This window comes from Palaemon carinicauda, chromosome 32 (genome assembly GCF_036898095.1).
Source record: "Palaemon carinicauda isolate YSFRI2023 chromosome 32, ASM3689809v2, whole genome shotgun sequence".
Lineage (NCBI taxonomy): Eukaryota > Metazoa > Arthropoda > Malacostraca > Decapoda > Palaemonidae > Palaemon > Palaemon carinicauda.
This window is the reverse complement of record NC_090756.1, coordinates 81,170,780-81,184,904: the sequence shown is the minus strand read 5'-3', so window position 1 is coordinate 81,184,904 and position 14,125 is coordinate 81,170,780. Positions and strand designations below refer to the sequence as shown.

The 14,125-nt window shown below is 45.4% G+C and overlaps 1 protein-coding gene across 2 annotated transcripts in view; it reads left to right on the top strand.

Annotated features, from left to right (window-relative positions):
* Positions 1-13,259, top strand: part of LOC137625411 (tRNA pseudouridine(38/39) synthase) — an 87,775-nt gene extending 74,516 nt beyond the window's left edge. For both annotated transcript variants that reach the window (XM_068356316.1, XM_068356317.1), the window contains exon 10: positions 13,106-13,259. In XM_068356316.1, the coding sequence (XP_068212417.1) occupies positions 13,106-13,218 (113 nt within the window). In that variant the 3' untranslated portion in view covers positions 13,219-13,259. The remainder of the gene's footprint in view (positions 1-13,105) is intronic.
* The last annotated feature ends 866 nt before the right edge of the window (positions 13,260-14,125 follow it).

Below are 14,125 nucleotides of genomic sequence, written 5' to 3'. Positions count from 1 at the left end.
AAATGTGTTCAGTGTTGCAGAGGGTACGTCTGTTCATACTTGCCGTTCACCCAGTCCTAGACCTCTTTCAAGCTCCCCTACCCCTGGGAGAAGGAATGTCAAACGACGAAAGGGAACAATAGGTTTTAATCCACGAACAGACGTCCCCTCATGAGTTGCGGTTGACGTTGCTCGTCACGATTGCCCTTAACATGGGAGAGGTAAGATTAAGTTCTCCTCATCCTCTGAAGACGTTAACGTCAGTAAGAAATCCTGGCGTCAGGATTCGAGACCTCTCAAGAGGAAGTTGGTCCTTTCAGACCAAAGTCAATGTCCTGACTGCAGTCATTGGAGCAGTCCAGAACGTCTGCCTTCAACGGATGAAGGTACTCCTGCCAAACATTCCCTTATAACGTCTGGTATGATTGCTCCGGAGACCCCTTTACAGGGTCACGGTTCTGTGGTTTCGTCTGGACGTTCCAGACGTGACGTGAGTGCTGCTGCTCCCGTTGTCATCACTGACGTTGCGGAACGGACGTTACTGAAGTCAAGCCCTGACTCTCTTGTGACGGACCCTAATATTAGCATGCTGCAGGACATGCAGTTGAAACTGTCCTCATTCATGTAGTCTTACTGTCCAGCCCATGAACGACAGGTTCTAATAAGCGTGACACTTCTCGCCAGGCTTCCAAGCGTGAAGTTTCACGTTACGCTGACGTGACCCCCAGTATTCAGCATGCTGTCAATTGTGATGCCGATCGTCAGTTTCGACGTGATGTTGAACGTCAGTCGAAGCAGTCCCGACGTGACGTCGACCTTCCTCCTCTTCCTGCTACCCATCGGCAGGTTGATGCAAGCTGTCAAGCTATTCCACACAGTTCCCGACACCTTGTTGATTCTCCACCTCGCAAACACGTCGAGCTTCCGGATGAAGTTTTTTCTGACGAGGAAGCGGATGATCTCCTTTCCACAGCTGTACCTTTGGGTACCTTGTCAGAAGGAGAGGAACCTAGATCCGCTCAACAGTCCTTGGATTTTAAAAAGATCATGTCTGTGTTTAAGGAAGTTTTTCCTTCGCATTTTGTGCCTGCTGCTCCACGCTCTCCTCCTTCAGAATTCACCTTAGGGATGGCTACAACAGCTCCCCTGTTTACTAAATTGGTGCTCTCTCGGTCATCTAAATAAGCTTTGCGGTTGCTGGGAGAATGGTTGCAGTCCAAAAGAAGTCTTTGCAAGTCAACCTTTGCCTTCCCTCCAGCTAAACTTGCTTCTCGTTCGAGCGTCTGGTATGACACAGGAGAAGTTCTCGGCTTGGGAGTACCTGCCTCTGCCCAGGGGGACTTCTCAAGCCTGGTAGACTCTCCTCGTTGTCTGGCCATGAGACGCTCAAAATTTTTACGGACAACCTCGGAACTCGACCATCTGCTCAAGGGCGTCTTCCGTGCCTTTGAGGTGTTCAACTTTCTTGACTGGTCATTGGGAGCCTTGAGCAAGAAAGTGTCTGTTTTTGATAATGAGTCTGTGGTTCAGATTATGTCCTGCATGGACAAAGCCGTAAGGGATGGATCTAATGAGTTGGCTGCTCTTTTTACGGCGGGTGTTCTTAAGAAGAGAGAAACGTTGTGCTCTTTCTTGGCTTCGGGAGTTACTCCTTGTCAAAAGTCGGAGCTTCTGTATGCACCACTTTCTCGTTCACTTTTTCCCCAAGATCTTGTGAAGGAAATAGCTTCATCGCTAGCCTTGAATGACACCCATGACCTGGTTCCTAAAACGACTCGCCTTCGTCGTTTTCAACCAACAAACCGAAGGTGGATACCCCTGCATCTAGGTTCATTCCTCCCTTTCGTGGTAGAGCCTCCAGCAGAGGCAACTCTCGCTCTGATGGAAGACAAGGTAAAAGGAGGGGAGCTAGATCAAGTTGTGGCAGAGTCTGACTACCCACAGCTTCAGACAGCAGTAGGGGGCAGATTGAAGAACTTCTGGCAGGCTTGGGAGAGATGAGGAGCAGACCAATGGTCTGTCCTCTTGTTGAAGGAGGGGTACAAAATTCCTTTTGTAAAGAAACCCCCTCTAGTCCAAGAGCCGATAGATCTCTCTCCCAGATACCGGGAGGACGCAAGAAGACAAGCTTTGCACCTACAGGTGTCCCTTTTGTTAAAAAAGGGGGCTGTGGAGAAGGTGCTAAACCATCAGTCTCCAGGCTTTTACAACCGCCTCTTCCTAGTTCCAAAGAACTCAGGAGGTTGGAGACCAGTGCTGGATGTGAACGCTCTCAACGCGTTCATTCTGAAATCGAAGTTCACAATGGAGATTTCCAAGTCTGTTCTTGCAGTAGTAAGGGAAGGCAACTGGATGGTCTCGCTAGATCTCCAAGACGCATACTTCCATATCTCTATAAATCCGACCTTCCAACACTATCTAAGGTTCGTATATGGGAAGGAAGTGTTCCAATTTCGAGCTCTATGCTTCGGTCTCAGCACCACTTCTCTTGTGTTTACGAAGCTTATGCGGAACATGGCGAGCTTCCTGCATTCGACAGGTATCAGAGCTTCCCTTTACTTAGACGACTGGTTACTCAGGGCGTTGTCCTTCGATCGCTGTCTGAAGGATCTCAGATTGACTTTGGCCCTAGCGAAGGAGTTGGGTCTCCTAGTCAACAAGGAGAAGTCTCAGCTGACCCCATCTCAAACTATTCTCTATTTGGGGATGGAGATACGGAGTCTAGTTTTTCAGGCTTTTCCATCGCCCACAAGACTAGAGCAAGCTCTCTTAAAGATTTGTCTTTACTGGAGGAAGAGCATTTGTTCTGTAAGGATGTGGATGAGTTTACTTGGAACACTCGTCACTGGAGCAGTTTGTCTCCCTAGGAAGACTCAATCTTCGCCCTCTCCAGTTTCACCTCAACCAGCATTGGGACAAGGAGAAGGGCTTAGAAGCAGTGGCCATTCCACTTCCAGAAACGGTCAAGATTTGCCTGAAATGGTGGGACGACAATCTCAGACTTCAGGAGGGCCTCTCTCTAGCACACAAGTACCCAGACCATGTGTTGTGCTCAGACGCCTCGGACTCGGGGTGTGGAGCAACACTAGACAATCTAGATTGCTCGGGCCTATGGACCAAAGACCCGGAAAAGCTTCACATCAGCCAGAAGGAGCTTCTGGCAGTTCTTTTGGCCCTTCAAAGTTTCGAAAGACTGATCCGAAACAAGGTAGTGCAAGTAAACGCAGACAACACCTTAGCGTTAGCCTACATCTCCAGTAAACGCAGACAACACCTTAGCGTTAGCCTACATCTCCAATAAACGCAGACAACACCTTAGCGTTAGCCTACATCTCCAGTAAACGCAGACAACACCTTAGCGTTAGCCTACATCTCCAAACAAGGCGGGATCCACTCGCAGTCCCTTTACTTAACTGCAAGGGAACTTCTGGTTTGGTCGAAGGAGAGAAACATCACCTTACTAACAAGGTTCATTCAGGGAGAAAGGAACGTGATGGCAGAGTGCCTCAGCAGAAGAGGCTAAGTCATTCCCACAGAATGGACTCTGCATCAGGAGGTTTGCGAGAAACTATGGCGGATATGGGGACGTCCGTCCATAGACCTGTTCACAACCTCGAGAACGAAGAGGCTTCCAACTTACTGCTCTCCAGTTCCAGATCCAGAGGCGGTCCACATCGATGCGTTCTTGTTGGACTGGTCTCACCTGGAAGTATATGCGTTTCCCCCCTTCAAAATCTTTTACAAAGTCCTACAGAAGTTCACCTCTCACGAAGGGACCAAGTTGACGTTGGTTGCTCCCCTCTGGCCATCAAGAGAATGGTTCACCGAGGTACATTAATGGATGGTGGACATACCAAGAAGCCTGCCAATGCGGTTAGATCTTCTCCAGCAACCGCACATGAAAAGGTTCCATCAAAACCTCCACACTCTTCGTCTAACTGCCTTCAGACTATCGAGAGACTCTCTAGAGCTCGAGGGTTTTCGAAGGAGGCAGCTAGAGCGATTGCCAGAGCAAGGAGATCCTCTACCATCAGGATCTACCAGTCCAAATGGGAGGTATTTCGAGATTGGTGCAAAGTCACCTCTATTTCCTCGTCCTATACCTCTATAGTCCAAATCGCTAACTTCTTGCTACACCTTAGGAATGAACGTAACTTTTCTTCCTCTACCATTAAAGGTTACAGGAGCATGTTGGCTGCAGTGTTCAGGCACAGGAACATAGACCTCTCTAACAATAAAGACCTTCAAGACCTTCTCAAGTCTTTCGAGACTTCCCAGGAGCATTGGATAGTGACACCAGCTTGGAATCTGTATGTTGTCCTGAAATTTCTTATGTCTGAGAAATTTGAACCTTTGCACTTAGCCTCTTTTAAAGATCTCACCTTAAAGACACTTTTTCTAGTGAGTCTTGCTAATGCAAAGAGAGTTGTGAGGTTCATGCCTTCAGTAAGAACGTCGGCTTCTGTACTGGTAAGTCAGTATGCTCCTTGCAACTTGGTTTCTTGGCCAAGAATGAACGACCTTCCCATCCATGGCCGAAATCTTTTGAGATTCCCAACCTGTCAGATGTGGTTGGTGACGAGATAGAGAAGGTCCTGTGCCCTGTGAGAGCAATTAAATTTTACCTAGACGGAACCAAAAATTTACGAGGCGAATCGGAGGCCTTATGGTGTTCGGTTAAGAAGCCCCCCTTACTGATGTCAAAGAACGCCTTATCGTATTTTGTCAGGTTCTTAATTAGAGAGGCTCACGGTCACTGCGGTGAGGCTGACCTTAGATTGCTGAAAGTAAAGACACATGAAGTCAGAGCGGTGGCAACTTCAGTGGCTTTCAAGCAAAATCGATCCCTACGAAGCATTATGGACGCAACCTTCTGGAGGAGTAAATCTGTGTTCGCTTCACATTGTTTAAAGAATGTCCAGACTCTTTACGAGGACTGCTACACTTTGGGACCATTCGTAGCAGCGAGTGCAGTAGTGGGTGAAGGTTCTACCACTACATTCCCCTAATCCTAATACCTTTTTTCTTCTCTTGAAACTATTGTCTTTTTGGTTGTATGTGGAGACTGGGACAGTCTTCCGCAATCATTTGCTATATACATATCTACCGGGTAAGTATGTTCAAAAATTTATTTTAATATGAAAATATCATTTTTCCATATATCTACTGTATTTTTGTTTTTGAGATGACGTATAATCGAGAAGGACATAACCTTTTATTAGTAGTAGGTTGGCCAAGGCACTAGACACATAGAAAGATACTACCATTAGAGAGTGATGGGATCCTTTGACTGGCCAGACAGTACTACATTGGATCCTTCTATCTAGTTATGGTTCTTTCCTTTTGCCTACACATACACTGGATAGTCTGGCATATTCTTTACAGATTCTCCTCTGCCTTCATACACCTGACAACACTGAGATTACCGAATAATTCTTCTTTGATCAAGGGGTTAACTAGTGCACTGTAATTGTTCAGTAGCTGCTATCCTCTTGGTAAGTGTAGATGAGACTCTTTAGCTATGGTAAACAGCTCTTCTAGGAGAAGGACACTCCAAAATCAAACTATTGTTCTCTAGTCTTGGGTAGTGCCATAACCTCTGTACCATGGTCTTCCACTGTCTTGGTTTAGAGTTCTCTTGTTTTAGGGTACACTCGGACGCACTATTCTATCTAATTTTTCTTCCTCTTATTTTGTTAAAGTTTTTATAGTTTATATAGGAAATATTTATCTTAATTTTGTTACTTGTTCTTAAATTATTTTATTTTTCCTTGTTTCCTTTCCTCACTGGGCTATTTTACCTGTTTATAGCACCCTGCTTTTCCTACTTGGGTTGTAGCTTAACAAGTAATAATAATAATTATAATAATAATTAGGTATACCTGTACTGTATTTTATTGATAGTATTGATAGTCTTATGCTTTACCAGTATCTTAAAAATTTGAATCTTAAAATAAATTGAACTGTTTTTCTTTTTAATTTTCAACTATTCCCTTCAGTTTATTACTTAGCTGCCCAACTTTTTAAACTTTACTACCTTCACTTAAGTAATTTGAAATAGTAAAATTTTGATTGTTCCTTTATTTTTCAAGTAGGAGTGATGATTCAGCATAAGCTGGTGTAATCATAAGAACTTTAATGCATGGTGTCATTGACCCTTTGGTAGTTAGTGGGGATTAGACTAACCCGCTCGCTCACACACTCATCCAGTAGCTGAGCTTACTTTTGATTTGGCTACGGTTAAGTGGAGACACTCACGTGGCTCTCTCCTGTATTACTTACTGTATTAACTGGGCTGTAATATTGTTGATTTTTTTTTCTTCTTCGGGTGTGGGTATAAATGAGGACTGCAACTACAGTATATGGGTTTGTCCTGGCATATTGGGCCCTTTGCAGCACCTTTATGTTGGCTAAGGAGACGGATCCTCATCAACTTTGTCCTTTGTACAGACAACACTCCTGCATGGAGGCTTCTCTTTGCAATGAGTGTCAGGAGTGGTCATCCTTGTGGGAGCAGTACAACAGATTCAGAAAAAAGTCTAAAAGGTCTTCTTTACCTTCGGGTTCATTCTCAAAGTCAAGAAATCCCGCCTTTTTTCTTCTGCGGCTAGTACTAACCCACCTGCATCTTCCCATTAGGTTTCTTCCGGAGACCTATCGGACAAGAGTAAAGACAGTTTAATCCCCAGACAACCATCTGGTCAGGAAGACCACGTTGCTTCCTTTAGCGAAGCAGCAGCAGATTCCTTCGAAGGGAGTCTAGCTCTTTTGACACCTTGCATTAGCTATGGCCTTCTTTGAGGCTTTCAGGTTCCCCTGCTAAGGCACGGCTTATGGAGGTGTTGACGCTAGGGGCACAGCAGGAGCATACATCGACCTCTGCAGAGGATGGTCTCGGCTCTTCCCTGTCCCGAGATAGTAGAGGTCAGTCCCTTCTAACTGGTCACATGCCCTTAGCAGACGTACTCCGCAGTTCTTCTTCCACCTGAGGTTCTGCAGGCTAGTTTTTGCCCAAATTCTAGCTTAGCACACACCTCTCAGGGTGAGTGTGCACTCCTGAGTTCGCTCAGCCTGAGTTTCCTTGTGGGCCTCACACTTACAAGCCTGCTGTCCCTTGGGGGTCCCTCAGTGGATGCTCTCGCAGCCACGAGGGGGCCGTCTTCATTTGAGTGGTTTCCCCCCCCCCTCGAACTGCTCGTAAGCATGTGAGTGATATGTTACCACCACATACTAGATCTCTAGAATTAGGCTCTTCGGAGCCTTCTGGTGATCGTGCCTGATAGCTCATCTGAGCCAGAGACACTTTCCACCATGATCCCCCAGGCACCACAAGTCTCTCAATCGTGTAGCCCTCTGGGCTAGTGCCTCAGGCAAGTGCTCCTTTGTGATTTCCGCCTGTTTGGTTAGGAGACGCTTTGCAACACCTATAAGCATTTTCTGCTAAACCAGCCTTGATTAACCTGCCATCCTCTGAGCGTGCTCGTTCTCACAAGGACAAGCATGAGGCACAAGCTATTAGGAAGCCTTCTGTGAGAACTCTTGTGACTGTTCGTGCGCCAGCGTGTGTAGCTCAGTCTCGCGCACGGACTGTAAACTATTAATACAGTTGCATACTTGCCTGCAGTCCAAGGTCGTGCTCCCACCTTGCTCGATACATTTGCAAATGCTTCTGCTCTTGTGAGTGTCCATTCACAAGAAACTCAGCATGGTTTTAAGAAGTCATGAAAGCCATCATGCAGGTTATGACCTGTCCCATGACAGCCCAATTGCAAGACAAATTATATGAACCCATGAACATCCCTCTGATGATGTTAGGGTCTCCAGATCCTAGGTGTAGGATTTTGTTCTTCAATTCCTTGTCTTACCCTTTTAGATTCTTTGTCGGCACTAGTAACCCCCCCCCCCCCCCCCACTGCTTGCAAGTCATCTACTCACGTGTCTAGATATTTAGACTTAAAGGCTGACCATGCCAAGCCTGATTCTTTGTGGGAACAATAGGGGGTTATTCCAGTTAAAGTGACTAAGACATGGAGGAAATCAGGGCTGGTTACGCTTCCTCCAGGAGACACCCTTCACCCAAGAACAAGCTGGGGATCAAGATCTCCAATAGAGGTCTTGTTTGTCGACAATATTCAACTGTCACCCACTGAGACAGTGAACACTGCTTCTGCCTTTCTGCCCCAGAGCTTGTTGCTGCTCCCGCTGAGCCCCCGCATGCCTTATAGCCTGAGGAGGCTTTTTGAAAGGAGGATACAGTACAGTACTTGCATATTATCCTCCTTCACCCTTAAGTCTTTAGGGTGGAGGGATTTGAGTTCCCTTCCCCAGAATTGGGCATGAAAAATTGTGGATGACCCTGTTCTTTAGAAGATGATTCAGGTGACAATGGCTGCCTTGTCGGTTCCCTTGATCTGGGATCCTCTTCCCAGGCCTCAATCTCCTGCTAGGGTGTTCCTATGGATGTGAGTCTTGAGTTGGAAGACCCTATGGATCTTAATTTGTACAATTCCAAGGGTTTGTGACCAGTGCCAGCTGGCCCAAAGCTATGGCCACTGAGCAAGTGGAGTCTTACTATTCCTTTATGCAGGCTCTGTCTTGCATTAGGAAAGTTAATATATTTTGGAAGCCCACGTACTCCCCATGAGGGGAGAGAGACTGTATTAGAATTCTCCTGCCGTGCCCCACTACCCACTAAGACTAGGCTAGTCTCCCTGGTTGAAGATGTGTCAGAGTCTATTAACAAAGTGATTTCCCTGTTCACAGCAAAGGACTCCTTAAGAACTAGTAACTCATCCCATATATTTCCTCCTCCTTTTGTTTAGCAGAGTATGTATTATAACCTCCTAAATGACATGTTATCTTCTCTGCCCTTTGATCCGGGAATGTCAGCCTTGGCTCATGTTATAGCAGTTGAGAAGTTGGGAGTGCAGCCAGTGACATTTTCAGCTCTGGATGTGTCTACTGTGAAGAGGGTTGTGTAGGCCACCTTTTAGTCCTCTTCATGGATAGACTACTTGTTTGGCCTCATAGGTTAGCTGGCTGACAATGAAGACCTTTTGGACCCAGAGAAGCGGAAAGTCTTTAAGGAAGCTTTGCTTTCCAGGGCCAGAGCAGTTGAGTTCTTGTCCTGCAACAAGGTGAACTAGTGGGCTAACTGGGTCTTGAGGAGGTAAGGTTCCGTCATCTCCAAGTTCCAGAGGCAGGTGCCAAAGAAGGAAGCTCTCTCACCTCAACTCATCAATTGCCTTTGTTGAACACAGAAGATATCGATGCAGCAACAGTGATGGAGAAAGGCGAGTCAGGACTCCCTTCGCCACAGATCCATAACAACTCGTTCTCCTTCTTCGGCACCAGCTGTGCCGGAAACATCACCGCTGCGCCGGCAAGTGTATAGGACATCTAAGGAGCCTCCTCTGCGTCCACCGCCAAGAAGGCTTCTTGTACCAGGCAGCCCTTTCATGGCAAAAAAGCACGTAAAAGAGGAAGGAAACTTGGAAAATGTAGACAACGTCCCCAATAGAGTCCCCGTTCCTCCTGCAATACCACCATTGGGGCATTTCTCCTGCAATACATACCATCAGTGGGAAGATGTTGATGTATGTGTAGCATAGTTGGGAGTGCCACGAGCCCTAACCCTGAATGGCCAATGTGTTTCGAGTGGGTTACACTGTCCGGTTCATCAGCTCTCCCCTGCACCTGATTCCTTATCCAATGAGGTCATCATCTTTCGAGAATGGATCAACAAAGGACGTTGCCCTTCGGGCAGAAATCCAGACCATGTTCAAGAAGCGTGCTCTTCAAGAGGTTATAGTCAGGTCACTAGGCTTCTTCAGTTGCCTCTTTCTTGTAGAGACCTGTCTCAGACATCTCGGCCTTGAATGAGTTTGTCCTTCAGACTCTGTTCAAGATGGAGACCGCAGCCACTGTCAGACAGGCTGTCAAACCAAGAGATTTTATAATCACTCTGTATCTAAAAGATGCATACTTCCAAATATCAATCCATCAGTCATCATGGAAGTGTCTGAGATTCGTTCTGCATGAAAATGTTTACTGTATCAGTTCTTGGTGCCGTGCTTCGGCCTGTCAACAGCCCCATAGGTGTTCCCAAGAGTGTTCCCTCTCGTTTCAACCTGGGCCCAGGCCAACGGCATTCGTCTCCTTCATTATCTAGACAACTGTTTAATTGTAGCAGACTCGGTAGAGACCTTTCTTTACCGAGGCAGGCTCCTCATATTTTGCTTTGACCTGGGGGTCATATTGAACTTCAAGAAGTCCTCCTTGCAACCATCTCAAAACCTGGTATATCTAGGTGTGCAGATAGACACCCGACTAGGAAAATTTTCCCATCGCAGAGCAGAATCGAAAGATTCAAGGATGTGGCTCGTCTTTTTATGTTGCAAAACTCGCTACAAGTCCACCTGGGGCACTTGACTTCCTTCAAACGCTTGGTCCCCAGCGCACGGCCTCGCATCTTGTCACTCCAGTGACAGCTGAAGACCTGGTCTCAGAGCAGGGGCTCTCCTAATTCTTTATACCGGTAGGGTCAGAGTAGAAGAAAGGGTCGAGTTGGTGGATCCTAGCTTCCAACCTTCTCAAAGGGGTAGATCTCTCGGCTTGATGCTCTTCACAGATGCATTAAAAGAACGATAGAGGACTCACCTGTTACAGCACATGGCTTCCATTCGGGCTGTGATCAGATTACGATCATCAATGCTACATAAACCTCTTGGAATTGAGGGCAGCCTATTTAGCCCTTCAACACCTCTAACATCTTTCAGTCCACTTCATAGTGTTGATGAGTGACAAGATGGTGATTCCATATCTGAACATAAAGGGAGGTATTTTTTCATGGCAGCTATGCCATCTAGCTGTTGAGATTCTGTGATGAATAGAAGACAATATAATCTGCCTGTCAGCCAGGTTCATTCCAGATAAGAAGAGCTTTGTGACTGGTAGTCTAAGCAGGAAGACTTGGTCCCTGGATATCCAACAAAGTTCTGACTTTGAGGGATTTGCTGCTAATAGACCTGTTTGTGATGTCTCGACTAGAAGCTTCCAGTGTACTGCCCGCTACTACCAGACACTCAAGTGGCCTTCCATGACACCTTTCAACACCTGTTGAACAATCTAGACCTGTATGCATTCCCCCCGTTCTGCTTGATGAGAAGACTCCTCAACAAGGTAGCAAGCAGAATGGGACCCAGACTGTCTACTTCTGCTGACAGAAGTTGCGAGGGAGCTTCCTCTCTTACACGACCTTTTCCGTCAACCACATGCTGAGATCTTCCACAATATAGTTGCATCCTTACAACTTCTCACTTGTAGGCAGTCCAGCATCATTCTCAGAGAGGGATTTTGCATCCAGTGGCAAAACATGTCTGGATACCTCGGGAGGTCTTCAATCTCCATCTATCAGGCAAAGTGGGCAATCTTTTGTAGTTGGTGTCATGGAAGTCATGTTTCTCCACTTGTTCCACCTTTGGGAGGAAAACTCTGCTCAGTCTCAGCAGTGATAGACTATCACTAAGTCCTAGGCCAAGTCTTTAGATTAAATGGAGTTGATATATCCTCCTTGATGGAACTGTCCTTGCTCATATGGAGTTTAAAACTATTGTAACACCTCCTCTGTTGAAACATAGTCAAACTACTGCGTTCCTTGAAAGGATCTTCATATGAATCGTTAACCTGAGCGTCAGATCAGGACTTGACTCTTAAAAATGGACTTCCTGCTCACGAATTGCATGGTCTCTCCAATGGCATCATGCATTCTAGGGGATGAAGGCAGGTTACCCTCAACTTTGTCCCTGAGTTTATTGCTAAGATTCAGAATCTGCCTGTAGTGGACTTTAGGTTCGGGCCCATCCAGATTTCGAGTTTTTGTGAAGTAACTGATGATCCAGATCAGCTGTTACTATGCCCTGTAAGAGCATTGAGGAGCTATTTCAAGCGCACTAGAGGAGCCCACCCTCAGATCAAGCGTCTGCTTGTCAGTACGGACAAGGTTAAAAGGAGAATTATAAAGAATACTGTCTCCTTTTGGATTTGGCCGGTCATAGACCTTGTACTCAATCCTCCCCCTGCCCAACTGTGCAGATGACCCAGAGCTCATGACGTCTGGGCCATAGGCACATCTCTGACTTTCAAAAGAAACTTCTCTGTGGTGCAGATTCTCCAAGCAGGCGTGTGGAAGAGGCAAACCGCCTACTACCTGCAAGATGTAACCCACAAGCCCCCAGTTATGTTTAGTCTACGCCCTATTGTAGCCACTCGGCAAGTGGTATAGCTACCTTAGCTCCCTTGCAGGACTAGTTGCAGTTGTTGAGAGCAGCAGTTATAAGTGTTAGACTTGGATGGATATAAAGGAATGATTGGCATTTTCTTTATTCATCTTCCTATCTCTTGGAGCATAGCATCTATAGACTCTGCAGCTGGCCCCCGTCTGACTGCGGGTAAGCCCCATTTTTGTTTAGTGGTCTAAATATACAGGTATCTGGTGTATTTTGCTACGTTGGGTCATGTCTGGGTCTTAGTGTGTGTGTTAACCCCCTTTGGCATTGATGGGCCAATGGCTCACGAGATGTCAAGATGCTCTTCCTTTGCGCTATTGAGCTTGGATTGGTATATTGGGGGCAAAGTTCTAAAGCCAGATGAAATAGGACTTCTTCCCATCTTGAGGTGAGTCTCTATAGTAAAGAACAAGGGTTTGTATTTGTGTAGGAACAAATGACAAATTTGAAAGTAATTTGTATTTTTCTTAACTATACAAACCTGATTTATTTACATATACTTGTCCTGCTATCACCTTCTCCCTTGAAGTTCTGCCTGCAATCAAAAGTGAGCTCAGCTACTGGGTGAGTGGGTGGGTTGGTCTATCCCCGCTAACTAGCGGAAGGTCATTGACACCTCGCGTTTACATTTTTATGGCTAAACCAGCTTTTGTTGAATCATCTCTCCCATGTAAAGAACTTGAGTATTTATAGTTAACAAAAAAAAAAAGAAAATCTTTCAAATTTGTTAAGTTGTTTCAGCACTTAGGTAGAAGATATTGAATTGTCTGGTGATGGTTCTATGCCACAAGTTTTTTTTTTAACAAATTATGCTAACGCCGAGTGTTTTACCTTTTCAGAAAGTTTGGAGACCCGCGTTGAGCATTATGTTAAAAGACAGAGACTAGATCCTGACATACTTCAAAGGTTAACATCTTCAGATGCCTCAGTTGTTGTAGATAATTCCTCCTGACTTTGAAAATAACATCTTTTAAATAACCAGTTTCATTATCCTTAAACAGACCTGATAGCCTATATTGTATCTATAGTTGCTCATCATGAGGATTAGTAAATTATATCCTTCAGATGGTAAGCATATAATTCCATTTTGTAGTTATGCTATTGGTTCCTACATAAATACTGTACAAACGCTCGTCTTTTAATAGGAGCATGACTTCAGCAATACTGGAAACGTTTGTTTAAACTTTTAACGAGGTAGTTAGAGTTGTTGGCATGTGAAAGGTACAGTAAGTCCCGCCGACTCGCCAGTAGAACAACCTTCACTTTTATTTCCGGCGCCTCTTAGTCTGGCTGTTTTAATCATTTGTTTTTTCTTTCAGTTTGAATAAAAGTGTTGCCAGATTGTCGCATCCGAAGGATTTTAATGGAAGAAGCCAAGGGTATTCAGTGTTACTTTAATTGTTAGAAAGTTTTCAGTTCTAAGTGTTCAAGATGTTAACCAACATATTTGTTCCTGTTGTTTTCCTATCCCTCGGGTGTGTGGCTCCTTATAGTGACAATAATAACATGAACTTAAGGAAGTTGGTTCTCCTTATACATCACTGGTGCTCCATTGGAGGAAGAGTTCTGCTGCTGCTAAGAGTGAAACAGGAAGGGGGCCACTTGTCTTCTTTCTTTGTGTTTTTCCGACTGTGGTACTAAGGGCGTATCACCTGATTGTGCTGCTGTTACGTCTTTCCCAGTAAGAACATTCAAATTAATTCATTTTTATCTGCCTTATCTTTGTTGGAGTCTTTGCAACTTCTAGTAGAAGAACAAGTGAAAGTGTCAACAAAAAACCATTGGAAATATAATCGATAGGAGTCGCGTAGGCGTGACTCCTGTCATTTTTTTCTCAGTAGGAGAAACAGTGCCGGTAC